Below are 27,860 nucleotides of genomic sequence, written 5' to 3'. Positions count from 1 at the left end.
AAGGCAGGAAACAACAAATGTTGGAGAGGATGCAGAGAAAAGGGAACCCTCTTACACTGTTGGTGGGAATGTGAACTGGTGCAGCCACTCTGGAAAACTGTGTGGAGGTTCCTCAAAGAGTTAAAAATATACCTGCCCTACGACCCAGCAATTGCACTGTTGGGGATTTACCCCAAAGATACAAATGCAATGAAACGCCGGGACACCTGCACCCCGATGTTTCTAGCAGCAATGGCCACGATAGCCAAACTGTGGAAGGAGCCTCGGTGTCCAACGAAAGATGAATGGATAAAGAAGATGTGGTTTATGTATACAATGGAATATTACTCAGCTATTAGAAATGACAAATACCCACCATTTGCTTCAACGTGGATGGAACTGGAGGGTATTATGCTGAGTGAAGTAAGTCAGTCGGAGAAGGACAAACATTATATGTTCTCATTCATTTGGGGAATATAAATAATAGTGAAAGGGAAAATAAGGGAAGGGAGAAGAAATGGGTGGGAAATATCAGAAAGGGAGACAGGACGTAAAGACTGCTAACTCTGGGAAACGAACTAGGGGTGGTAGAAGGGGAGGAGGGCGGGGGGTGGGAGTGAATGGGTGACGGGCACTGGGTGTTATTCTGTCTGTTAGTAAATTGAACACCAATAAAAAAAAATTTAAAAAAAATACAAAAAATCAAAACCACATGATATTACTTCACACCAGTCAGAATGGCTAAAACCAAAACACAAGATATAACAAGTGTTAGTGAGGACATGGAGAAATAGGAATCTTCCTACACCTTGGTGGGAATTCAAACTGGTGCAGCCAATCTGGAAAACAGTATGGAATTTCCTCAAAGTTTAAAATAGAGCTACCCTATGATCCAGTAATCACACTACTGAAAATACAGAAACATAAATTCAAAGAGAGACATGCATCCCTATGTTTATAACAGTATTATTTACAATAGCCAAATTATGGAAGCACCCCAAGTGTCCACTGATAGGTGAATGGATAAAGAAGATGTGGTGTATATATACAATGGAATATTATTCATTCATAAAAAATAATGAAATCTTGCCATTTGCAACAACACAGATAGAGTATAGAGAGTATTATGCTAAGCAAAATAAGTCCGAGAAAGACAAAAACCATATGATTTCACTTATGTGGAATTTAAGAAATCAAACAAAGGAGCAAAGCGGGGGAAAAAAGAGAGGATGGCAAACCAAGAAACAGACTCTTAACTATAGAGAACAACCAGATGGGGGATGGGGGGTGAAATAAGTCAAGGAGATTAAGAGTACATTTATCATGATGAGCACTGAGTAAAGTATAGAACTGTTGAATCAGTGTATTGTACACCTGAAACTGATAGAATACTGTGTGTTAACTGTACTGGAAATAAAATACTTATTTTAAAACAAGTGTTTTGTTTAACTTACACACATTTGTGAACTTTCCGGTTTTTCTCCCATTATTGATTTCTAGTTTTATACCATTATGATTGGAAAAGACACCCTGGGTGATTTCAATACTTTTGAGTTTGCTGAGACTTGCTTTGCAGTCTAGCATATGATCTGTCCTGAAGAATGTTTCATGTGCTCTTGAGAAGAATGTGTATTCTTCTGTTGGATGGCATGCTCAGTATACATCTCTTATATAGTTCCCTTTAATACTCCTGTCCTTTATCCTTTATACTGGAGTTAAATGGGTAACACACTACCATATTAGAGTATTAGAGTATTTTGAATGTAACTACATCCTCACCCTTATCAGGGTTTATATATTTTCACATTTTTGTGTTACCAATTAGTGTCCTTTTGGTTCCCCTTGAAGAATTCCTTTCAGCGCTTCTTGTAAGGCAGGTTTCGTGGTGATGAATTTCATCAGTTTTTATTTGTCTGGGAGAGTCTTTATCACCACTTCATTTCTGAAGGGTAATTTTGGCAGGTAGAGTATTCCTGGTTGGCATTTTCTCTTTCTTTTTGCACTTTGAACATAATGTCCCACTATCTCCTGGTCTTGTAAGGTTTCTGCTGAGAAATCCCTTGGAGGTATAAATCTTCTTTTCTCTTGCTGTGACTAAGATTCTCTCTTTATCTTTGATTTTTGACAGTCTTATAATGACATGTCTTGGAGAAGGTCTTTGGAGGTTTAGGCTGTTTGGTGACGTATGCCTTTCATGAGCTTTGGGATCCAATCCCTCCTTAGATTTGGGAAATTCTCCTTTTTTTCTTGTTTCTTTAAATAAGTGTTTACTTTCTTTGTCTCTCTTCTCTTTCTGGGGCTCCAGTAATTCACAAATTGGTTCTTTTGATGGTATCCAATAAATCATGTTGGCTTTCTTCACTCTTTTTCACTCCTTTCTCTTTGTTCTACTTTGACTGGATAATTTCAAAGTTCCTGTCATGTGTCTTATAGATTCTCTCTTCTGCTTGGACCATTCTGCTGTTGATAATCTTTAACACATTTTTCATCCCATTCATTGAATTCTTAAGCTCCAAAATATCTATTTGGTTCTTTTTTATGATTTCCCCTTTTTAAAACGATTTTATTTATTTATTTGAGAGAGAGATCACAAGCAGGAGGGAGGGGCAGAGGGAGAAGCAGACTCCCTGCTGAGTGGGGAGCCCAATGTGAGACTCAATCCAAGGACCCTGGTATCATGACCTGAGTTGAAGGCAGTCACTTAACCAACTGAGCCACCCAGGTGCCCTCTTTTTATGATTCCTATCTCTTTGTAAAACTTGGGTTGACATTGTTTTTCTGATTTCACCGAATTGTCTTTCTGTTTTCTTATATCTCATTGATACTATCTTGAGTTGCTATTTTGAATTCTTTCTTTTTTTTTTTAATTTTTTATTGGTGTTCAATTTACTAACATACAGAATAACCCCCAGTGCCCATCACCCATTCACTCCCACCCCCCGCCCTCCTCCCCTTCTACCACCCCTAGTTCGTTTCCCAGAGTTAGCAGTCTTTACGTTCTTTTTTTTTTTTATGGTAAAAACTGATTTTATTTTTATTTTTTTTTATTGGTGTTCAATTTACTAACATACAGAATAACACCCAGTGCCCGTCACCCATTCACTCCCACCCCCCGCCCTCCTCCCCTTCTACCACCCCTAGTTCGTTTCCCAGAGTTAGCAGTCTTTACGTTCTGTCTCCCTTTCTGATATTTCCCACACATTTCTTCTCCCTTCCCTTATATTCCCTTTCACTATTATTTATATTCCCCAAATGAATGAGAACATATAATGTTTGTCCTTCTCCGACTGACTTACTTCACTCAGCATAATACCCTCCAGTTCCATCCACGTTGAAGCAAATGGTGGGTATTTGTCATTTCTTTTTTTTTTTTTTGTATTTGTCATTTCTAATGGCTGAGTAATATTCCATTGTATACATAAACCACATCTTCTTTATCCACTCATCTTTCGTTGGACACCGAGGCTCCTTCCACAGTTTGGCTATCATGGCCATTGCTGCTATAAACATGAACTCGGCCACAGTAACTTCTTGCAAGATACATCCAAGAAGGCAAAAGAAACAAAAGCAAAAATGAACTATTGGGACTTCATCAAGATAAGAAGCTTTTGCACAGCAAAGGATACAGTCAACAAAACTCAAAGACAACCTACAGAATGGGAGAAGATATTTGCAAATGACATATCAGATAAAGGGCTAGTTTCTAAGATCTATAAAGAACTTATTAAACTCAACACCAAAGAAACAAATAATCCAATCATGAAATGGGCAAAAGACATGAAGAGAAATCTCACAGAGGAAGACATAGACATGGCCAACATGCATATGAGAAAATGCTCTGCATCACTTGCCATCAGGGAAATACAAATCAAAACCACAATGAGATCCCACCTCACACCAGTGAGAATGGGGCAAATTAACAAGGCAGGAAACAACAAATGTTGGAGGGGATGCGGAGAAAAGGGAACCCTCTTACACTGTTGGTGGGAATGTGAACTGGTGCAGCCACTCTGGAAAACTGTGTGGAGGTTCCTCAAAGAGTTAAAAATAGACCTGCCCTACGACCCAGCAATTGCACTATTGGGGATTTACCCCAAACATACAGATGCAGTGAAACGCCGGGACACCTGCACCCCGATGTTTGAATTCTTTCTCAAGTAAATCCTAGATCTATTTTTGTGTTTGGTTACTGGAATATTATTAATATTATTCTTATGCTTTGGTGGAGTCATGTTTCCTTGTTGTTTTCGTGTTCTTTGAAGTTTTTCCTTGCTGTCTTTGCATGTGAAGTATGGTTGCCTGTTCTAGTTTTTACTAAGTGCCTTCAGGGAGAAATACCTTCTTCTGTCAACCCAGCTAGAGATTCTGAGGCTTTCTTTCTCAGATCTGTGGTTATACCAGCTCCATAATTCTTGCTCCTTCTTGTGGCAGAATTATTACATTTGTGTGCCTTCTCTCTATCTTGCAAGATACTAGACCAAGTGTTTGGGTAAAGGCTCTCTCATACATGGGTGATTGTCTAAGTCAGTGTTTTCTAAGGGCTCCTCGACTATGGCTAAAAGAAGCTGCACTAGGTTCAAGAAACACAGCAGGACCCTCAGCTGGGGCCACAGTATGTCTGCCGTTACCCAATGCAAAGGTGGGTAAGAGTCCTCCCAGGTCTCCTGACATAGTGCTGGAACCGACAACTCCTACAAGGTACTTTTGTTCATGAATGGATGCTGGATTTGTGTTGGTGGTGGGGGAGGGGTACAGGGAGGGCAGAAAAAGCAAGAGTGTCTTATGCTGCCATGATGCTGACATGTGGCCATTTATTTCTTAAAATACTCTTTCTGCCCCTTTCTTCCTCTGAGACTCTAGTGATCAGTAGATTGTTTCCTTTTTATATAGATTTTTATTTATTTATTCATGAGAGACACAGAGAGAGAGAGAGAGAGAGAGAGAGAGGCAGAGACATAGGCAGAGGAAGAAGCAGGCTCCGTGCAGGGAGCCCAGAGTGGGACTCAATCCTGGGACTGCGGGATCACTCCCTGAGCTGAAGGCAGACGTTCCACCACCGAGCCACCCAGGTGTCCCAATTGTTTCTTTTTTTAATGGTGTCCATTAAGTCCTGAAGGCTTCCTGAATTATACATCCTTTTTGCCTCTTGCTCCTCTGATTGAATATTTCGAGTGATCCGACATCAAGTTCAGTGATTCTGCTTTATGCAGTCTGCTGTTGACAATCACTAAAATTCTTTGGTCACTGTTTCTCCAGATCCAAAATTTCTGTTTGGCTCTTTATGGTTTCTCTTTGTTGAGCCTTGTACTGTTTTCCTGATTTCATTCAATTGTGCTTTCTTCTAGCTCTCTGAGTATCTTTAAAACAATTACTGTGAATTCTTTAAAGGGAATCTCAGGTATTTCCACTTTTGGGGGGTCAGTTATTAGAGATTTAATGTGTTCCTTCGTGGGGGCCATGTTTCCCTGATTCTTTTTGAAGAATCAAAGGCTCCCTGGAGCATTGTATAGGTGTCTGCACATTTGAAGGAACGATAACCTCTTCTAGACTTGATAGACCAACTTCAATAAGGGAAGACGTTCAAGTACAGGGGTGTGTGTTGGCTCTGGATCAGGAGCTCAGAACACAGGGGCAGGCACATGATGTCTCATCAGCTCAGGCTGCTGAGATCCATAGCATCAATAACCATGTGGTCCTTGGCAAGTACTGCAGGGGGTTCAAGGTGACTCTAAGGGCTGTTGGGGACCTCAGTTAGGGCCCAGGGCAAGGAGTAGTTGTGGGGCAGAGCCACTGGCATGTATGCACTCAGCTGCAAGATCTAGTTGCAGGGGTCTGTGTAATGCCCAGGGGTGGTTGAAGACACACATGAAGTGGTGGAGGGCTGAGCCAGCTGCAGATGCACCAGTATCTGTGGGGGTTCTGGCTGTCAGCCTACACTCTTGAGGCTGTAGTGCCTTTCCATGGGTAGATACATGGCACTGGAGGTGTAAAAACAAAGTGGGGCTGGGGGCATGTACATAAATAGATGGAAGGACTAGTTGCAGATAAGCATAAGGATATAGATAGCGACAAGAGACAGAGACAAAGGTGAGCTTACAAGTAGCTAAGGGAGTCCTGGTTGTCTACGTGCTCTCCTGCAACATCCCTACTGGTACATAGCAGTAAATTCAGGTGGTATTAGTCAACCTGGGGGTAAACAGTTATACAGCTTGAGGCACTAGTTGCAGGTGAGCCCAGTGGTGCAAGTTAATGACTAGAGATAGGACTGAACTGGGGCCACAAGCAGCTGTGGGGGTCTGGCTATTGGCATGCACTTCTGTGACTACAGGATATCACCATGGGCATGCAAATGGCAGTAGAGGCCTGTGACAAGAGTCAAGCCAGCAGCATTCAAATGCACCGCTGGAGGAGCTAGCCCCAAGCACTTGCATGGAAGGGGGTCAGCTGCAGGTATCAGCCAGCTGTCACATGCACAGGCATTTTCAGAGGCTTGAGTTGTCTGCCAACATGCATCCCATCCTCCAGCAGGTACATAGAGGAGAATATGGGAGGTATTCTGATGGCATCCAAGAATATGAATATCTTTGGTTTTTCGGATACCATGCTGGCCGTTTTGTCTCTTCAGCGGGGAGAGCTGCTGGGGTCCTCTGCACAGCAGTTCACTTGGAACCAGTGTGGCTCTTGCTGTGTGACTGTTACTGATCCTCTGTTCTTTTTTTCTAGCCTTCTCTATACATCTAAGGTTTGCTATGTCTGACTGAAGTGAAACAGAAGTAGGACCCTTGTGTGGTACCCCAAAAGCCCAGAGAAACTGGTTGCTCACACGGCTCTCCCTTTTCCAATGAGGGAAATTCTTTCTAGGTAGCTCCCCAGTGGCACTGAGCAGTGCCCGACTGGAAGACAGGATGATGCAAGCAAAATTAAGATGTTTTTCCTTCCCTTTTTGTGCACTTATTCTCAAGGGGTTTTCCCCATGGTGTTGCTGACGTTTCTTACGTGGACATCTGAGCTTTCTCGTAGCTGCTTTTGTTTATGGATAGGTTTCTGACTATTGATCTTTGTGGGGGAACCAAGGGGGTCTCTATTTTACCATCTTGGTGTTGCCACTTCAAGGGTCTTATGAATGCTAAATGAGGGGCGCCTGAGTGGCTCAGTGGTTGAGCGTCTGCCTTTGACTCAGGTTGTGATCCCAGGGTCCTGGGATTGAGTCCTGCATCGGGCTCCCCACAGGAAGCCTGCTTCTCCCTCTGCCTGTGTCTCTGCCTCTCCCTGTGTGTCTCTCATGAATAAATAAAAAGAAGGGCAGCCTGGGTGGCTCAGCAGTTTAGCGCCTGCCTTTGGCCCAGTGCATGATCCCAGAGTCCTAGGACCGAGTCCCACATTGGGTTCTCTGCATGGAGCCTACTTGTCCCTCTGCCTGTGTCTCTGCCTCGTGTGTGTGTGTGTGTGTGTGTGTGTGTGTGTGTGATGAATAAATAAATAAAATCTTTAAATAAATAAATAAATAAATAAATAAATAAATAAATATCTTTTTAAAAAAAAGAATGCTAACTGAGTCAAAGGAAACCACAGATAGGAAAAGAAATCAGAAAGATGTGAACAAGTAAGGAGTACCAATTAAACACAGAAATTATTAAAGCACCCACATACCAAATAAAAATTGTGGAGTTGTAAGTACAAAAGCCAAACTGATGAAAATTCACGAGATGGATTTGCCAGCACGTTTGAGCAGGCAGGAAAAAGGATCTGTGAACTTGAAATTAGAACAATTGGAAATTATCTCATCTGAGGAGCAGAAAGAAAAAGCCGTGCACAGAGGGAAATGTAATGCTATAAATGCTTATATTCAGGAAGAGGACAGATCTCAAATCAGTACAATGATCTCCCATTTTATGATACTGGAAAAAGAGCAAACTGAAACCAAAGTTAGACATGGGAAACAGATACAAAGATTAGATTCGAGGTAGATGAGAGAGAATGGTAAACAATACAGAGAATCAGTGGAGGTAAAAGTCAGTTCTTGGAAAAGATCGACAAAATAATTTTTAAGACTGTATTTATTCATGAGAGACACAGAGAGAAAGAAGCAGAGGGAGATGCAGGCTCCCAGTGAAGATCCTGATGTGGGACTCGATCCCAGGACCCAGGGATCATGACCTGAGCCAAAGGCAAATGCTCAACCACTGAGCCACCCAGGCATCCCAAAATCAATAAAATTGACAATCCTTTAGCTAAATCTACTAAGAAAATAAAAGATCAGATGCAAATAACAAAAATCATAAATGAAAATGGGGACATTATTGCCAACCTTACAAGAAACACAAAGGATTATTAGAGAATATTCTGACCAAATAAATGCCTCCAAAGCACACAATCTATATGAGATGGGAAAATTTCAAGAAAGAGTTTCAAAACGGCCTCCAGAAGAAAAGTAGAAAATTTGAACACACCTACTTAAAAGTAAAGGGGTTAAATCAGTAATCAAAAATCTCCCAACAATGCAAAGTCCAGCACAAGGTGTATCATTGGCAAATTTTTAAAAAGATTTTATTTATTTATTCATGAGAGAGAGAAAGAGAGAAGAGGCAGAGACACAGGCAGAGGGAGAAGCAGGCTCCATGGAGCCTGATGTGGGATTCAATCCCGGGACTCCAGGATCATGCCCTGGGCCAAAGGCAGGCACTAAACTGCTGAGCCACCCAGGGATCCCTTGTCATTGACAAATTAAAGAAGATTTAACATCAACACTTCTCAAACTTTTCCAAAATATGGCAGGAGGAAAATGTCTCTTAAATCATTCTATGAGGCCAATATTCAATATCAAAGCCAGAAAAGAACTACAGTAAACTACAGACCACTATCCCTTATGAATATATACAAATGAAAAATCATCAAAATAGTGGCAAACAAAATCCAATAGCACATTATAAAGAAAACAAGTACTACAAACAGTCTTCTGCCAATATTTTTTAAATTTATTTTGAGACAGTGTGTTTGTGCGAGTGGGAGAGGGGCAAAGGGAGAGGAGAGAGAGTCCCAAACAGACTCCACACTGAGCATGGAGCCTGACAAAGGGCTCGATCCCACAACCCCAAGGTCATGACCTGAGCCAAAATCAAGAGTCAGACATCCAACCTACCAAGCCACCCAGGCACCTCTCTGCCCATCCATTTTATACACAACTTAGGTGAAATTTGCTGTTGTAAAACACAAACTATAAATATTCACTAAAGAAAATTTAGAGCCCTGAATAGTCCTCTATCAATTAGAAAATTGAATGCGTAGTCAAAACTTTCCAAAAAAAAAAAAGAAAGAAAGAAAATCCCAGTCTCAATTGGTTTTACTGTTGAACTCTACCTTGATGTACATATGCATTATAACATTCCAACAATCAAGCTCATGATCATATTTATCACCTACCTAGTTACCATTTTTTTTCTTGGTGTGAACTCTTAATTTGTACTCTCAGCAAATTTCAAGTATACAATACTCTTAACTATATTCACCATGTTGTCCATTAGATTCCCATGACCTATTCATCTTACATAACTGAAAACATATACACTTTGACAAGCATGTCCCCATTCCCTCCTCCTCACAGCTCCTGACAATCACCATCTAATCTCTGCTTCTATGAGTTTGACATTTTTTATTCCAGATATAAATGAGATAATGCAGTATTGATCTTTCTGTGTCTGGCTTATTTCACTTATCATAATGTCCTCCAGGTTCATCCATGCTGTCGTAAGTGGCAGGGTTTCCTTATTTTAAAAGCTGAATAACATTGTACATATATGCCACATTTTCTTTATCCTTTTATTTATTGATGGACATTAAGTTTTTGTCCTTATCTTTGGTATTGTGAAGAATGATGCAATGAATGCAGTACAGATATCTCTTCATGATAGTATCATTTCCTTGGGATCATATGGTAGTTCTATTTTTAATTTTTTAAAGATTTATTTAATTTTTTTAAGATTTATAAAGGTTAGGTAGGCAGAGGGAAAGGATATTAAGCAGACTCCCTCTAAGCACAGAGCTTGACACAGGGCTCAATCTTAGGACCTTGAGATCATGACCTGAGCCAAAACCAAGAGTTGGACACTTAACCAACTAACCCACTCTGGCACCCCTTATTTCTAATTTTTTGAGGAATCTCCATGCTGTTGTCTGTAATGGCTATACCATCTTATACTTCCGTTAACAATGTATAAGTATTCCTTTTCCTGCACATTTTTACCAGTATCTTTTATCTTTTGACTTTTTGAAGAGTCATTCTAGCAGATGTGAGAGGATATGTCACTGTGGGTTTTTAAATTTTATCAATTACCCAACATATAGTACATAATTAGTTTCATTGTGTTTTTGATTTGCATTGAGTCGCTGACCTGATGATCAGCAGCGTCAAGCATCTTTTCATATCCCTGTTGGCCATTTGTACATCTTCTTTAGAGCACTATGTTCAGATCCTTTGCTCATTTTTAAAAATTGTTTTAGAGTTTTTTGAGATGTATGGGTTCTTTATATGTATAATGAATATTAACTCCTTGCCAGGTATATGCTTAGTGGATATTTGCTCCCATTCTGTAAACTGCCTTTTCACTATGTTGTTTTTGTTTTGTTGTTTTTGCTGTGGAGAAGCTTTTTAGTTGGATGAAATTCTACTTGTTTATTATTGCTCTTTTTACCTGGGCTTTGGCCAAAAAGTTATTGCCCAGACCATTGCTAATAAAGTTTTTTCCTGTTTTCTTCTAGGAGTTCTATGTTTTCAGGTCTTACATTTAATTCTTTAATCCATTTTTGAGTTCATTTTGTGTATAATGGAAGATAAGGGTACAATTTCATTGTTCTACAGGTGGATATCCAGTTTTGCCAGCACCATTTGTTAAAGAGACTATCCTTTCCTCATTGTCTGTCTGTCCTTGACACTCTTATGGAAGATCAGTTGACAGTAAATGTGTGGATGTATTTCCGGGTTCTCTAATCTGTTTCAGTGGGTCTGTATATCTGTTTATATGCCAGTATCACACTCTTTTGATTACTGTAGTCTTGTAAAGTATTTTGAAATCAGGAAGTATGATGACATCAGCTTTGTTATTCTTGCTCAAGATTCCTTTGGCTTGTAGGGTAGCCCTATTTTTAACTTTTTGAGGAACCTCCATACTGTTTTCCAGAGTGGCTGCACTAATTACATTCCCACCAAGAGCATAAGAGGGTTCCCCTTTCTCCACATTCTCCCCAACATCATTTGTTTCCTGTGTTGTTAATTTTGGCTATGCTGACAGGTATCTCCTGTAAGGTATCTCATTGTAGTTTTGATTTGTATTTCCCTCATGAAGAGTGATATTGAACATCCTCTCACATATCTGTTAGCCATCTGTCTGTCTTCTGTGGGAAAATGTCTGTGCATGTCTTTTGCCCATTTCTTAACTGGATTATTTTTGGGGTGTTGAGTTTGATAAGTTCTTTATAGATTTTGGACACTAACCCTTTTTCAGACATGTGATTTGCAAATATCTTCTCCAATTCCAAAGGTTGCCTTTTTTAGTTTTAGTTTTGTTGATTTTTTTTCCTTTGCTGTGCAGAAGCTTTTTATCTTGATGAAGTCCCAACACTTCATTTTTGCTTTTGTTTTCCTAGCCTCAGAAGACCTATCTAGTAAGAAGTTGCTGCAGATGATGTTAAAGCTACTCTGGAGTTTTTGTGGCTCCACATAAATTTTAGGATTGTTATCTCTACTTCTGTAAAGAATATCATTGGAATTTCTTTATAAGGATTTCACTGAATCTGAGGATTACTTTGGGTAGTTGTGGACATTTTAATTCTATAAATTCTTCTCATCCATGAACATGAGACATATTTCTATTCATCTGTGTCTTCTCTAATTTCTCTCATCAATATTTCATAATTTCAGTTTACAAGCCTTTCATCTCTTTGGATAAGTTTATTATTAAGTGTTTTGTTGTGACATATGTGGCTTTTTGTTGAGTTGAGGCATATTTCTTCTATACCTGTTTTGTTGAGAATTTTTATCATAAATGGATGTAGAATTTTGCCTGTTTTTTCTGCCTCTATTGAGATGATCATAGTTTTTTTCCTCTTTCATTTTGTTCATGATTTATCACATTGATTGATTTGCATATGTTGAAACATACTTGCATCCCAGAGATAAATCCCACTTGGTCATGAGGTATAATTCTTTGTTTTGTATATTAATGATATTTTCATCTATCTTCATCAGGGATATAGACTTGTAGTTTTCTTGTGATGTTTTACTTGGGTTTGGTATCACAGTGATGTTTCACTCATGAGTTTGGAAGTTTTCTCTCTTATGTTTTTTAGAATGGCTTAAGAAGAATCAGCATAATTTCTTCTTTGAATATTTGGTAGAATTCACTCATGGAGCCATCTGGTCCTATGTTTTTCTTTGTTGGTGGGTTTTAAGATACTGATTCAGTCTCCTTTTTTGTTGCTAATTTGTTCAGGCTTTCTATTCTCCTTGATTCAGTGTCAATAGAATGTATGTTTCTACAAATTTTCCCTTTTCTTCCAAGTTATCCAATGTGTTGGTGTATACTTATTCATAATAGTCCCTTGCAATCCTTTTTATTTCTGTGCATCCATATGTCTCTTCTTAAATTTCTGATTTTATTTAATCTTCTCTTTATTTCTTACTCTACCTAAAGATTTGTTGACTATATGTATCTTTTTTTAATCTGTTTTGTTGACTTTTTTCTATTCTTTCTATTCACTATTTGATTTATCTCTGCTAAAATCTTTATTATTTCTTTCCTTCTGCCAACTATGGGTTTAATTTGTTCTTCTTTTTTCCAATCCCTTGATATGTAAAGTGTTTGAGATCTTTTTATTTATTTTAGAGAGGGAAGGGCAAGGGCAGAAGGAGAGAAAGAGAGAAAATCTTAAGCAGACTCCACACCCAGCATGGAGCCCCATGTAGGGTTCAATTTCATAACCGTGAGATCATGACCTGAGCCAAAAATCAAGAGTCAAACATTCAACTGACTGAGCCATCCAGGCACCCTAGATCTTCCTTGTTTCTAAATGTAGGCATTTTTTTTTGCTATAAACTTTCTTTTTAGTATTGCTTTTACTTCTCCCACAAGTTTTGTCTGTGTGTTTTCATTTTCATTTGTCTCAAGATAATTTTTAAATTCCTTTTTAATTTCCTCTTTTATGCAGTGGTTTTTCAAGAGTGTTTTGTCTAGATTGCAAGTATTCATAAATTCGCCCATTTTCTTACTGTTGTTGATTTCTAGCTTTATAGAATTGTAGTCAGAAAACATATTTGGAATGATTTTGAGCATCTTAAATTTATTAAGACTTATTTTGTGACCTAACATATTATGTATCCTGAATAATTTTTTACATGTGCTTGAGATAAATTTATATATTTATTTGCTAGGAAGTGGAAAGTTCTGTGTGTGTATACATCTATAAATTCCATTTAATCTATGTTTTTCAAATAAGCCATTTCTTTCTTTCTGGATGTTCTATCCATTGCTGAAAGTGGAATACTGAAGTTTCCTCCTGTCTCTCTAGAGACAGTTTTTTACTTAAAGTTTATTTTATTTATTTTATTTGATATACATATAACCACTTCTTGTTTCTTTTGGTTACAATTTGCATGGAATATCTCATCTCTTTCAGCCCACATGCATTCTTAAATCTAGACTGTCTTGGGGCACCTGGGTGGTTCAGTGGTTGAGCATCTTCCTTTGGCTCAGGTCATGATCCTGGGGTCCTGGGATCAAGTCCCATATCAGGCTCCCCACAGGGAGCTCACTTCTCTCTCTGCCTATGTCTCTGCCTCTCTCTGTGTGTCTCACATGAATAAATAAATTTTTTTAAATAATAAAATCAATGCACAGATATCAGTTACAGCTGAGAGGTTAAATATTTTTTTCATCTTTTCTGGTTTATTTTTTCCAGCATTATTAAGGTATGATTGACAAATTAATTTTTTTTCTAACTCTGGGAAACGAACTAGGGGTGGTGGAAGGGGAGGAGGGCGGGGGGTGGGGGTGAATGGGTGACGGGCACTGAGGGGGGCACTTGACAGGATGAGCACTGTTATTCTGTATGTTGGCAAATTGAACACCAATAAAAAATAAATTTATTGTTAAAAAAATAATAAATAAATAAATAAAAATAAAATTGAATATAATTAAGGTGTACAGCATAATTTGATATACATATACATAGTGAAAAGATGATCCCAGTAAAGTTAATTAATATATCCATCACCTCACTTAGCTATCATTTTCTGGTGTGGTGATAATACTTGAGATCTACTCTCTAAACAAATTTCATTTTTTTAAAAGATTTTATTTATTTATTCATGAGAGACACAGCAAGAGAGGAAGAGACACAGGCAGAGGGAGAAGCAGGCTCCCCACAGGGAGCCCAATGTGGGACTCAATCCCAGGACCCCAGGATCATGCACTGAACTGAAGGCACTCAACCATGGAGCCACACAGGTGTCCCTCTAAACAAATTTTAATGACACAATTCATAATTATTAACTATAATCACCATGGTGGACATTAGGTCTTCACAATATGTTCATCTTATGACTGAAAGATTGTATCTTTTGATCAAATCTTCCCCTCCCCGCCCCACAACCCAGCCTCCAATAAATTCAATTGTATTCTGTGTTGTTGTATATTTGACTTTTCTTTAGATTCCATATAAAAGTGAGATCGTGCCATATTTGTCTGTGTCCAGTTTATTTCACTTAGTATAATATCCTCCAGTTTTAGCCATGTTGTTGCAAAGAGCAGGACTTCTTTCTCATGGGTGAATAATATTCATACATATGTATACACACACACACACACACGTAGATTATATAATAATCACCTTTTCTTTATCTGTCAATGGACACTTGTGTTCTTTGCATACCTTAGCTACTGGTAATAATGCTGTAGTGAACATAGAAGTGCAGATGTCACTTCAAGACAGTGATTTTATTTCCTTTGGATAAATACTGAGAAGTGAGATTGCTGGATGATATGGTTGTACTAGTTACATTCCTGCCAACAGGGTATAATGGTTCTCTTTTCTCTACACCCTCACCAGTACTCTTTTCACTTTTGCAGAATAGCCATCCTAACAGGTGTGAGATGGCATCTTTTTTTTTTTAAGATTTCATTTATTTATTAATGAGAGATACGGAGAGAGAGGTAGAGACATAGGCAGAGGGAGCCTGGTGGGACATTCGATCCCAGGACCCTGGGGGTCACGACCTGACCCAAAAGCAGAGACTCAACCACTGAGCCAGGTGGGGAGGGAACTTTCACTAAGTTAGTTCCAATGCCTGTTGTAGGAGGCACGAGGCAGAGCTCTCCACCTCCACTCACTCTCCACCTGTTTTTCAGTCTCTGACCCTCTGAAATCATGCTTGCTTCCTCACCTCTGCTAAAATCACTCTACCAAAAGTTTAAGGAAATCCAGAAAATGCCAGATCCTTCCAGAACCACATCACTTCTTTTCCTTCCTGACCCTTGTGAGACAGTCTCCCCCTCTGACTTCTGTAATATGACATCTTTATTCAACCAATTATTTGTTCACCATAAATGATTACAATGTTTACTGAATAAATTGTTTATGAATAAAATGAATTGTTTATTGAATAATTCCAATGTGTCCTATGCTGTGAGATAGACAAGTTTCATTCAGGGAGAAGGCAGTGAGCCTGCTACCAAGGCTTCTTCCTTATCACATGAAATCCAATCTCTTACCCACAAAACCACCACTCTTTCACACCTTTGTCTCTCAAAAGGGTTTAATGCAGTACAAGTTTGATATAACAAAGCACAGTGGTATAGAGCAAGAAACAGGATTGACATCACAACAGGAAGTGAAACTGGGGGCTGTGAAGCACCCCTCAAGGGGCCACCTCATTCAATCCTTCCACACAACCTTTTCCTCCTTTTCCTCTAGTTGTCAGAATGTCCCTCTTGGCTTCTGGCTCTCTCCACCTCCCTGGCGAGCCTGTCTTCTCTCAAGGCTTCAGCCAATCTCTTTCTTGCATCTTTCACTCTCCACGTCTGTCTCCGGATATCTCCAGGTGTTACTACTGGCTCTCTGCAGATGGATGGAAGGAGACAGAGATCCACTCCTGGGATCATCCCCGCCCGAGCTGAAGATGGTACCATGCTGGGCTCAGAGCTGCTAAGTGGAGACCCCGCAGCCGCATTACCCAGTGAAATTATTTGTGCGATATTTATGAAGTCCAAAGTACTTAAAGTTTCTCCTTCGCTGCTGCAGGCCTGGAGTCCCTGCAGCCTCCTGTATGCACAGATTTGCTGGGGCTTCTCCAAAGTCCTTTCCCTTTCATTGTACCTGACCTCGTTGTCAGGATGAGAAGTTATCCTTGTGACTGGCCTCTTTAAAATGCAACTGGTCAGCCTTACAGGAAGTGCAACTCTTTCATGACATCTCCTCTTGGTCTTGGCTAAATGGACTTGTCTTTTCTTCTCTGAGGTCTGAGGCATCATGTTTCTTTTGAGTTTGCCCTTTGAAAACAAAATGAAACGTATTATTTGAATAAAATTGGGGATGAGGACCTCCAGCCACAAAGAATGTTCTCAACGTATTTGGATCTTTCAACCTCTCTCCATGGACAAATGTATCTTGAATTGCACTGTGCATCACAATCTTCCAGAGTGTTGTTAAAACTGAGATTCCTGGACCTCAAGCCCAGTAGGTATGGGGTGGGGCCAAGAACCTACATTTTTAAGGGTTCCCAGGTGATGCTGCTGGTGTAGGCACCACACATTGAGAACTAGTTCCTGGGATGCCATCAAGCAGATATAAGTAAAGGACAGAAAGCTTGAGGTCATTACCCAGTGCCAACTCTGGACCCTTTCCCCTCCACCATCTTCCCTGAAGGATGTTTCCCTCTACCCACCCTAGTCAATGTCAACCACACACATGCTGCTACCCCCTGGCCCACCATCATTTGGACACATAATCACAGGTTTCTTTGTATCCCAAGACTTCAAAATTTTAGTATCTCTCTACTAGGCTTTAGGACACACTACCCTTGGTTATCCTAGCTCTCATGCCTCATCTTCAGTGAGATCATGTCCCTCCCAACCCTGAGACACTCACTGTCTTTCACTTGCACACCCAAATCCCATCTTCACTCAACTATCCTCCTGTTCATAGATAAATAACTCAGAAACACAATATTCTCATCACACAGTTCCATTTTTTGCACAAAGACCTCCATTGTAAACCATTTTCCAAGGTTCTGGTCCAGAACATTCTCCCTAATAATTTTCCTTCTCTTCTCTGTTAACATCAGCTTCTCTTTCTGACTTAAGAATTAGTGTTTCTTAGAAGTCAATCCTGCTCTTACATTTGTTCTACATCCACACCCCTGTCTAGGCCATCCATCCATTTCCCTGGCTTTCAAATACCATTAGCACATCGAACTAGAAATGCCCATAGAATCTGCACAGATCTGACTCCAACTCAATACCATCCTCCCACTCACCTCTTTAGTGATAATACTGATGACTCCACTCACAGTGCCCAGATCCCAAGTTAAACTAACCAACTCCCCAAATAATTCACCACTATCTCAGTGTCCCCAAACACACTTGCTAGTACTAATGTCCTGCCTAAACCCGAGTGTCATTCGGGCCACTCTGCCACCTCACACTCATAACAATGAACCATCATCCATCCACCCTCCTGAATCCATCTAACAAACTCAACACTCAAAAACAAAAACAAAAAATCCAGTCAAGAAATCAGCAGAAGACATAGACATCTCTCCAAAAACAAACAAATGGCCAACAGACACATGAAAAGATGCTCAACATCACTCAGCATCAAGGAAATATAAATCAAAACCACAATGAGATACCACCTCACACCTATAAGAATGGATAAAATTAACAACTCAGAAAACAACAGATGTTGATGAGGATGCAGAGAAAGGGGAGCCCTCTTATAGTGTTGGTGGGAATGCAAACTGGTGCAGCCACTGTGGAGAACAGTATGGAGGTTCTTCAAAAAGTTAAAAACAGAGCTACCCTATGACCCAGCAATTACACTAGTAAGTATTTACCTAAAGCACATAAACATAGTGATTTGGAGGGGTAATGCACCCCAATGTTCATAGCAGCAATGTACACAATAGCCAAAATATGTAAAGAGCCCAGATGTCCCTCAGCAGATAAATGGATAAAGAAGATGTGGTGTATATGCACAATGGAATAGTACTCAGCCATCAAAAGGAATGAAATCTTGCCATTTGCAATGATGTGGGTGGAACTAGAGGGCACTACATTAAGCAAAATAAATCAGTCAGAGAAAGACAAATACCATATGCTTTCACTCATGTGGAATTTAAGAAACAATACAGATGAACATAGAGGAAGAGAAGGAAAAATAAAATAAGGTAAAAACAGGGACGCAGGCAGTCCTGGTGGCCCAGTGCTTTAGCGCCGCCTTCAGCCCAGGGCGTGATCCTGGAGACCTGGGATCAACCCACGGCCGGCTCCCTGCATGGAATCTGCTTTTCCCTCTGCCTGTGTCTCTGCCTCTCTCTGTGTGTCTCTCATGAATAAATAAATAAAATCTTAAAAAAAAAAAAAAAACAGGGACGCCTGGGTGGCTTAGCGGTTGGGCATCTGCCTTCAGCTCAGGGCGTGATCCTAGGGTACCAAGATCAAGTCCCACGTCAGGCTCCCCATGGGGAGCCTCCTTCTCTCACTGCCTGTGTCTCTGTCTCTGTCTCTCTCTCTCTCTGTGTCTCTCATGAATAAATAAATAAAATCTTTTTTAAAAAATAAGATAAAAACAGAGAGGGAGGCAAACCATAAGAGACTCTTAACTCTAGGAAACAAATGGAGGGTTGCTGGGGTGGAACTTGGTGGGAAGATGGGGTAACTGGGTGATGGGCATTAAGGAGAGTACTTGATTTAATGAGTATTGGGTGTTATATGCAACCAATGAATCACTGAATTCTACCCTTGAAACTAGTAATACACTATATATTAACTAAATTAATTTAAATGAAAAATTTTAAAAATCAGATAAATAAATAAGACTCTCAAAAAAAAAAAAAGACTCTCAACTTCTGAGTAATTCTTGAACACCTCTCAGTTTCCCTACAAAATACTATTTCTGCAGTGACCTTTCTTGATCCAGAAATCAGAATTACATTTTCTGTGTTGATTTTTCTTTCAATGTTTACTGGTACCTGTATTATTTCTTTCATATTTTTTAAGATTTTAATTATTTATTTATTTGAGTGAAAGAGTGAGAGAGTAAGGAGCAGGGGGAGGGAGAAGCAAACTCCCCATTGAGCAGGGAGCCCAGTGTGAGGCTCCATCCTGGGACTCTAGGATCATGACCTGAGCTGAAGGCAGACGATCAACTGACTGAGCCACCCAGGTGGCCCTCACTATTTTTCTATAAATTGGATATTCAGAACTTATTAAACTCAACAGCAAAGAAACAAACAATCCAATCATGAAATGGGCAAAAGACATGAACAGAAATCTCACAGAGGAAGACATAGACATGGCCAACATGCATATGAGAAAATGCTCTGCATCACTTGCCATCAGGGAAATACAAATCAAAACTACAATGAGATACCACCTCACACCAGTGAGAATGGGGAAAATTAACAAGGCAGGAAACAACAAATGTTGGAGAGGATGCGGAGAAAAGGGAACCCTCTTACACTGTTGGTGGGAATGTGAACTGGTGCAGCCACTCTGGAAAACTGTGTGGAGGTTCCTCAAACAGTTAAAAATATACCTGCCCTACGACCCAGCAATTGCACTGTTGGGGATTTACCCCAAAGATACAAATGCAATGAAACGCCGGGACACCTGCACCCCGATGTTTCTAGCAGCAATGGCCACTATAGCCAAACTGTGGAAGGAGCCTCGGTGTCCAACGAAAGATGAATGGATAAAGAAGATGTGGTTTATGTATACAATGGAATATTACTCAGCTATTAGAAATGACAAATACCCACCATTTGCTTCAACGTGGATGGAACTGGAGGGTATTATGCTGAGTGAAGTAAGTCAGTCGGAGAAGGACAAACATTATATGTTCTCATTCATTTGGGGAATATAAATAATAGTGAAAGGGAAAATAAGGGAAGGGAGAAGAAATGGGTGGGAAATATCAGAAAGGGAGACAGAACGTAAAGACTGCTAACTCTGGGAAACGAACTAGGGGTGGTAGAAGGGGAGGAGGGCGGGGGGTGGGAGTGAATGGGTGACGGGCACTGGGTGTTATTCTGTATGTTAGTAAATTGAACACCAATAAAAAAATAAAAAAAATAAAAAAAAAAAAAAAAAAAAAAAATTGGATATTCAGTGAAGAGATTACTAATGTGAATTTTAATGTTTTACACCCAGTATCCACTTACTGTTTTGCCTTAGAAGGCACTCAGATATATTAATTGAAAGAAATTATTCAAACTCAAAAATATAATTTCTAGATTTTTCAAATAAATTCACTCGACCACAATTATACAATGACATAATCTCTATGGTGGCAGACTGCACTAAATTATCACCGCCAAAGATTTTTTTTTTATCCTTTCTCCCTGGAATTCATTATAGCATTCCATTTATCCACATTTCAGTTAACCAAGGTCAGCTGTGGTCTGAGGTCCAGAAGAAATGGTTAGGAATGTAACTTAACAATACATCACAATGCCTATGTCACTCACCTCACTTCACCTCATCATGTAGGCACTTTATCATCTCACATCATCACAAAAAAGTTGGGGGGGAGTGTACAATACAGTAGGTTATTTTGAGAGAGACTACATTCACGTAACTTTATTATAATGTTTTTATAATTATTCTATTTTATTATTGTTGTTAATTTCTTGTTGTGCCTGCTGGGGATTTACCCCAAAGATACAGATGCAGTGAAATGCCAGGACATCTGCACACCGATGTTTATAGCGGCAATGTCCACAATAGCCAAACTGTGGAAGAAGCCTCGGTGTCCATCGAAAGATGAATGGATAAAGAAGATGTGGCATGTGTATACAATGGAATATTCCTCAGCCATTAGAAATGACAAATACCCACCATTTGCTTCAACGTGGATGGAACTGGAGGGTATTATGCTGAGTGAAATAAGTCAATCAGAGAAGGACAAAGATTATATGGTCTCATTCATTTGGGGAATATAAAAAATAGTGAAAGGGAATAAAGGGGAAAGGAGAGAAAATGAGTGGGAAATATCAGAGAGGGAGACAGAACATGAGAGACTCCTAACTCTGGGAAACGAACAAGGGGTGGTGGAAAAGGAGGTGGGCGGGGAGTGGGGGTGATGGGCACTGAGGGGGGCACTTGATGGGATGAGCACTGGGTGTTATGCAATATGTTGGCAAATTGAACTCCAATTTAAAAAAAATAAAAAAATAAAAAATTTCTTGTGCCCAATTTATAAATTAAACTTTATCATAAGTATGCAAGTATAGGAAAAAACATATATAAGGTATATATATGGTTCAATACTATCCAAGGCTTCAGGTATCCACTGAGGGTCTTAGAACATGTCCCCTGGGGCTATGGGAGGAGTATCATAGAAGAGTCTGATCACACTAAACTGTTTAAAATGCAAACCTAGGGGCACCTGTGTGGCTTAGTCGGTTAAGTGTCTGCCTTCGGCTCAGGTCAGGATCCCAGGATTCTGAGATGGAGCCCTTCATGGGGCTCTCTGCTCAGTGGGAAGCCTGCTTCTTCCTCTCTCTCTGCCTGCTGTTCGCCCTGCTTGTTCTCTCTCTCTCTCTCTCTCTCTCAAATAAATAAATAAAATCCTTAAGAAAATAAATAAATTGCAAACCTAATTAATGTACCTTTCCTTTTAAGTCAATCATTTCTATCTTTTTTTAAAAAAGGGACACCATAAATCTCATATCATTCCTGTTGTCCTACCACAGTGATGATACCAATCCTTTCCATACGCAAGAGGTCCCAGTTTGGAGGGAAAATTATTTGATCCTCCCATTTATAGAGCACTTATTATATGCCAGGTTGAGCACTAAAACCCGTGATCGAGAATTCAACTTAACAAAGTCACTGCCCCTGCCCTGCTTATTTTAATCTTGATACAAGGAAAGAGTTCATACAAAGAGTAATGAATGTCTGATATCTTGTTAGGTATAATTAATGGGTGTGATAAACAGTAAGGTTGATACAGAGATAGAGAAAGAGGGATGGATGAAAGAAGATAGTAGGGAGGGATAACAGGACAAAAAAATTAAGCACAATTATTAATGATGAAGAAATTAGGGAAGGACTAACGGAGGACATATTTGAGCAAAGGATTCAATTAAAAATAAAATAATAATATTTGTAAAAGGACCAAGCACATTGTGGGTAAAGAATTTTCCTGAGAGGGGGACAATTTAAATAGTGCAGGGCCAAAGTCTATGTCCACTCCCCAGAGATGTTGTTGGTTAAAACAAAACAACAAAACAAAAACATCTAGCCTATTAGCCCAAGAAAACTTCATGTGCAAAACAGTACAATACCTTGAACTGAGGGGGCACTTGATGGGATAAGCACTTGGTGTTATACTATATGTTGGCAAATCGAACTCCATATATGTAAAATACCTTGAACATTACTTAAAAAACATTAACACCTAAGAATCCGCTTTCAATACGATATCTCCTCATTTTAAAAGCTCCTGTCCGCTCACTTAAAAGAAGCTTCGCAGAAGGGTAAGTGTACTAATGGGCACTCGTGCCGTCTGTATGCCCTCCGTACTCACCAGAGTAGGCTGGTTTGGGGAACAGGCAGATACAGCTTCCTGCATGGCTGCAGAGTTGTCCTGATGCCTCCACTCCTGATGCAAGAGCCCGTGGCTTGCTAGAAAATGTGTGACTGCTGCCTCTGATTCCCCTTTTATGGAGGAAGGCAGTGGATAAACCAATCAGCAGATAATCCAAAGAGATATCCTGTCTCAAATCCACGGGATTTAAGCAATTCCTAAATCTTTATACAAAGACACAAAAATTGGGGTACCTAGGTGGCTCATTGGAGGAGCCCATGACTCTTGATCTTGAGGTTGTATCTTTGAGCCCCACTTTGGGTGTAGGGATTACTTAAATAAACTCTAAAAAAACACACAAAAAAATGTGGGGCTATTGACACTGTCAGATATTGTTGTAAATGTAATCATTGAATACATTTGTGTGTGAGATACATTGGTATCTGCAGTTTCTTTCTTTCTTTCTTTCTTTTTCTTTTTTTTTTTTTTTTTTTTTTTGGTATCTGCAGTTTCTATCCACATTTTAATGTTTCCTGTTTCTCCCACTATGGATACAGTTCTTAAAAACAGAAATGGAAGTATCTATGTATAAAAATTTTCATACATCTTATGTTTTATTAGGAAAAAATTAGAAACTGTTTCTTAAAAACAGAATGTCTGAAATATTTATTAACAATTCTAAGGAATGTATCACAAAGACATTGAAATATATTAATATTTTGTGCATCTATATTTCATTTAATTGCTGATGCATTTGAGAATATTTCAGCCATCTTATGTTTTCCCTACCATTTGACCTAAATAATGTTCTTTTACCCTCTTCATTTTACTGACTTTTAATTAACTCTTTTATTTTTTTATTTTTCACCCTTTCTTCTTGTGTTTTCACTCCTATTTTTATTGCATTTACCCTACTGAACTTTGTATTTGCAAGTCTTTTTTTTCTTTTAGCATTTTACTTTATTTTATTTTATGTTTTATTTTAATTCAATTAGCCAATATATAGTATAATACCCAGTAGTCATCTCATTATGTGCCCTTCTTGGATTTTGGGGGGATTTTATGAGACAGAGAGAGCACAAAAGAGGGGGAGGAGCAGAGGGAGAAGCAGGCTCCCCTCTGAGGAGGGAGCCCTGAGGCAGGCCCCCTGGGATCATGACCTGAGCTGAAGGCAGACATTTAACCAACTGAGCCACCCAGGCACCCCTAACTCTTTTATTATTCTATTGTTCTTTCAATAAACTTATCAGTTACAATCATATACAAATCTCCATGTAGTTAATGAGGGGCACCTGGCTCAGTCAGCTAAGCATCAGACTCATGATTTCAGCTCAGGTCTTAATCTCAGGGTGGTGAATTCAATCCTGCCTTGGGTTCCATGCTGGATGTGGAGGCTTCTTAAGAAAAAAACATCTTCATGTAACAATTAGATTATGAGTCCATTACTTAATATAGTCTAATACAATTACTTTTACCACCTTCCCCAAATGCTAATAATTACTTCACTCTTCCAAGTACATTTTTTAACTTTTCTGAGTCTGCTTTATTGTTCTCATGGATTTCGATTCTACCTATATTTTAATCTCCAGAGAGATTTCAAGAATTGCCTCATTAAACAAAATTCATTTGTAATTATAAATCATCCTTTTGTTCTCTTCATTCTTTCCTGCATTTCTGGTTTTCAACCTGGGATTCTATTCCTTTGGACTGAAGAACTCATCTAGTATCTGCTTTCTATTTCAAGTCTGCTAACAATTGAAATGTTTCATCTTAAATTGTTCCTAAGACGTCTTTATTGTGGGCAATATCACTGCTCGGTATAGAATTCTGGTTTTGATATGACATTTCTTCTAGCATTTTAAAACGGTGCTCTGTTGATATCAATATTATTTAATCTTTATTTTAATAACACCAATTAACCTTTTTCTTGGTTTTTTGGCATCTGCATTCTCCAAACTCTGTCGCCTTAACTTTGGTTTTTTTAGACAATGACATATCTCCCTGTTGTCTCCTGTGTACTGACTTTGCTTAGGAGATGGTGATTTAGTTACATCTGTGGGTTGGTGCCTTTCATTGACATGCCAGAGACTGTTGTATCTTCACTTCTGATACCACTCTTCTGCATGATCTCTGAGCTCTTTTTTTATTTTTATTCAAATTCAATTTAATTAACATATTCTGTAATATTAGTTTCAGAGGTAGTATTTAGTGATTCATCAGTTGCATACAACACCCAGTGCTCATTATTACATCACGTGCCCTTCTTAATGCCTGCCACCCAGTCACCCCTTCCCCAACCACCCACCTCCCCTCCAGCAACCCTCAGTTTGTTTCCTAAGGTTTAGCATCTCTTAAAGTTTGTTTCCTTCCCTGTTTTCATCTTATATATAATTTTTTTATAAATTTATTTTTTATTGGTGTTCAATTTGCCAACATATAGAATAACACCCAGTGCTCATCCCATCAAGTGCCCCCCTCAGTGCCCGTGATCCAGTTACCCCCATCCCCTGCCCACCTCCATTTATTTTATTATTTTTCCTTCCGTCTACTATGTTTATCTATTTTGTTTCTTAAATTCCACATATGAGTGAAATCATATGGTATTTGTCTTCCTCTGATTGACTTATTTCATCTCAGCTCTTCTTTTGATCTCACTTTTCTTTTAACTCTGTTTTGAGTTTACTAATAGTGTTTACCCTACATCTGATATATTGGCTAATTGAATTTAAATTAAAAAAAAAAACTAATAGTGTTTACCCTATAGTTTTGTTAGGATATTTTCTAACTAGCAAATATCTAGACTGTCTTCTGGTTTAGTAACCCAGCCTTTTGCTGGAATCCATCCCTTCTTAATTACTTAAATTTTTTATTTCAATTCTACTGTAAAGACAGCAGAGGAGGAGCTCAGTTAAGTGTCTGCCTTCAGCTCAGGTCATGATCACAAGGTCCTGGGATGGACCTCTGCATCGGGCTCAATGGGGAGTCTGCTACTCCCTCTCCTCCTTCTCCTGCTTGTGCTCTCTCAAACTCTCACATTATCTCTCAAATAAATAAATAAAATCTTTATATAAAATAAAATTCACCAGAAAGATAGAGGGGATGAACAACCTGAGTGAGAGAAGAAAATGACATCACACCAATCTGGTAAAGTACATCAAGCCAAATCATGTAAAGAATTCTGGCAAATAAAAAATAAAACTGAAAACCCAATAGAAAAGTGGCTCAAAATTCTAAAAAAAGCACACCGTAAAAAAGGATAAACAAATACTCAATTACTGTGTTAAAAAATAAAATGTTAAAAAAAATGTTTAACCTCTTTAGTTTCAGGGAAATGTTAATAAAAGTCACAATAAGAGACTATAAAACAAAAAAAAAGAGAGACTATAAAACAGACATTAGTTGAAATGACAAGAAAGCAGTAGTCCCAGGAGCTGCCCAGGCTATGGAGCAGTCAGATCATTCCGGTATGGCCAGTGAGAATCTAAATTGGTAGAACCGGTTTGGAAAGTCAGTAGCCTCTGATGGAATGATTACATCCTCAATACTGTGCACCTAGTTGGCAACAGACAGGTTTTAGTTTGGTCAGAATGACTGGAGTCTAAACAGCTCTTTGCTAGAAACGAATCAATTGTGTTACCTGCAGGGAATGGATATATACGGTGGTGTCTGCACCCAGTGGAACTCAACCCGGCAATAGGAATTCACAAATAACTACAGAGAAGAATAAAAATGCACCTCACAAGTGTGATGTTGAGCCACACACCCACGGAAACAGCCTCAGGACAGCGAGATCCCGGTGGTGATTGACGGCTGCTCCGGGACTACACAGGAAAGCCCCTGGGTCCTTACAGAAGCTCCAGGCCCCAGGGGCTTCCAGGAATTATCTTTCCAGTGGTTGTCAGAGTAACTGCAGCACGCTGGTGGTCGCTTTCAGGGTTGGTTGGGGAGGGTGACTCCCCTGGCAGCTCCTCCACCCCCTCCTTACCTCCCCTTTGAGCCTCTCCAGAGGGCTGCAGAGTCCCAGCATGCATGTGATCACCTCCAGCTGTCCTGGGAGATGAGGTCCTGGTCTTGGTGCCACCGGCAGTCCCGCAGCTCACGCTCAGCAACGGGGTCCTGGTGGTGTACTTGCGCATGTTCTGAGGTCACAGAGGGCCACCAGTTATCTGCCCAGGCCTGGTGGCTCCATCCCTCCAGGCCAATGCACGTGGGGAATCAATATTGGAGAAGGATCCATCTCAGTCCATAGAGCAAAGCACATGCAAATCCCCCTTGCATTTAAGGAGAGCAAGGCTTCCCGGGGTCGGCCAGCCCCTCGCTGCGTGGGCACCCTCAGCCAACCATCCCGAGATCGGCCCCTCTTCCCTCAGTACGTTGGTCCTCTAGCCCTTCTCCAGCTGCTGTCAACTGCCCGCGTGGCAGTCGGAGGATGCACCCCCGAAGGTCTGGGGTCCTGGCCCATCTCTGCACTCAGACCTCTGCCTCCCACACCAACTCCGGGACCAGAACCTTGCCCTGTGGCCCATCGCAGACCAGCCTCCCAGGGCTGGAGGCGACTTTTCTAAAGGGATTGTCCCCAAGAGCCCACTCCTCTGTCAAGAACTGGCAAAATGCAAATGTTTATAGCAGCCATTCAGGAACAGTGGACATCTGCTTCTTCTAAGGTAGTGTACATGACCTCAGTCACCCGCACTTAGGAACACCACAAATGGAGATGCTGGGGGCTCTCACCCAGACCTTTGCTCTGGAACAGATGCCATTGTGAAATGAAAGAGACACCCTACAGTTTGGGGAGGAAATAGGGGGATGGGGTGACTGGGTGACAGGCACTGAGGGGGGCACTTGATGAGATAAGCACTGGGCGTTCTACTATATGTTGGCAAATTGAACTCCAATAAAAAAATTTATATAAAAAGATAAAAAGTTAAAAAAAGCAAATCTCATTTATCACAAAGAACTAATACACAAAATAGATAAAATCTCTGAATAGCCCTTGCTGGTGGGGGGGGGGGGTCCAGAGGGAAAATAGAAGAAAGACTTCAACAGACATTACACCAAGGAAAGCAGTTGAAAAGCTGTCC

The 27,860-nt window shown here is 39.9% G+C and overlaps 1 protein-coding gene across 4 annotated transcripts; it reads right to left on the bottom strand.

Annotated features, from left to right (window-relative positions):
• Positions 1 to 15,766: 15,766 nt before the first annotated feature.
• Positions 15,767 to 26,930, bottom strand: LOC112666392 (putative methyl-CpG-binding domain protein 3-like 5). 4 transcript variants are annotated; one of them, XM_025457259.1, is made up of 3 exons: positions 26,765 to 26,930; positions 22,780 to 22,910; positions 15,767 to 16,517 (listed from the first exon to the last, which is right to left on the bottom strand). In XM_025457259.1, exons 1-3 carry the CDS (start codon positions 26,913 to 26,915, stop codon positions 15,939 to 15,941), a joined length of 861 nt encoding a protein of 286 aa, XP_025313044.1. In that variant the 5' UTR covers positions 26,916 to 26,930; the 3' UTR covers positions 15,767 to 15,938. The 4 variants fall into 4 exon arrangements, with proteins under 4 accessions (XP_025313044.1, XP_025313045.1, XP_025313046.1 ...); XM_025457260.1 differs by having other exon boundaries at positions 26,819 to 26,930; XM_025457261.3 differs by lacking the exon at positions 26,765 to 26,930 and adding an exon at positions 26,515 to 26,653.
• Positions 26,931 to 27,860: the final 930 nt, after the last annotated feature.

The sequence above is a fragment of the Canis lupus genome, chromosome 20 (assembly GCF_003254725.2).
Source record: "Canis lupus dingo isolate Sandy chromosome 20, ASM325472v2, whole genome shotgun sequence".
Taxonomy (NCBI): Eukaryota; Metazoa; Chordata; class Mammalia; order Carnivora; family Canidae; genus Canis; species Canis lupus.
This window is presented reverse-complemented; position numbering and strand designations above follow the sequence as displayed.

Excerpts from the sequence above, each read along its gene's own strand:
- LOC112666392 (XM_025457259.1), bottom strand. The coding sequence starts at position 26,915 with ATGCGCAAGTACACCACCAGGACCCCGTTGCTGAGCGTGAGCTGCGGG. Across the intron at positions 22,911-26,764 it reads TGGAGAGGCTCAAAGGGGAG|GGGAATCAGAGGCAGCAGTC; the intron begins GTAAGGAGGGGG and ends CCTCCATAAAAG. Across the intron at positions 16,518-22,779 it reads CCCCAAACCAGCCTACTCTG|GGCAAACTCAAAAGAAACAT; the intron begins GTGAGTACGGAG and ends TTGTTTTCAAAG.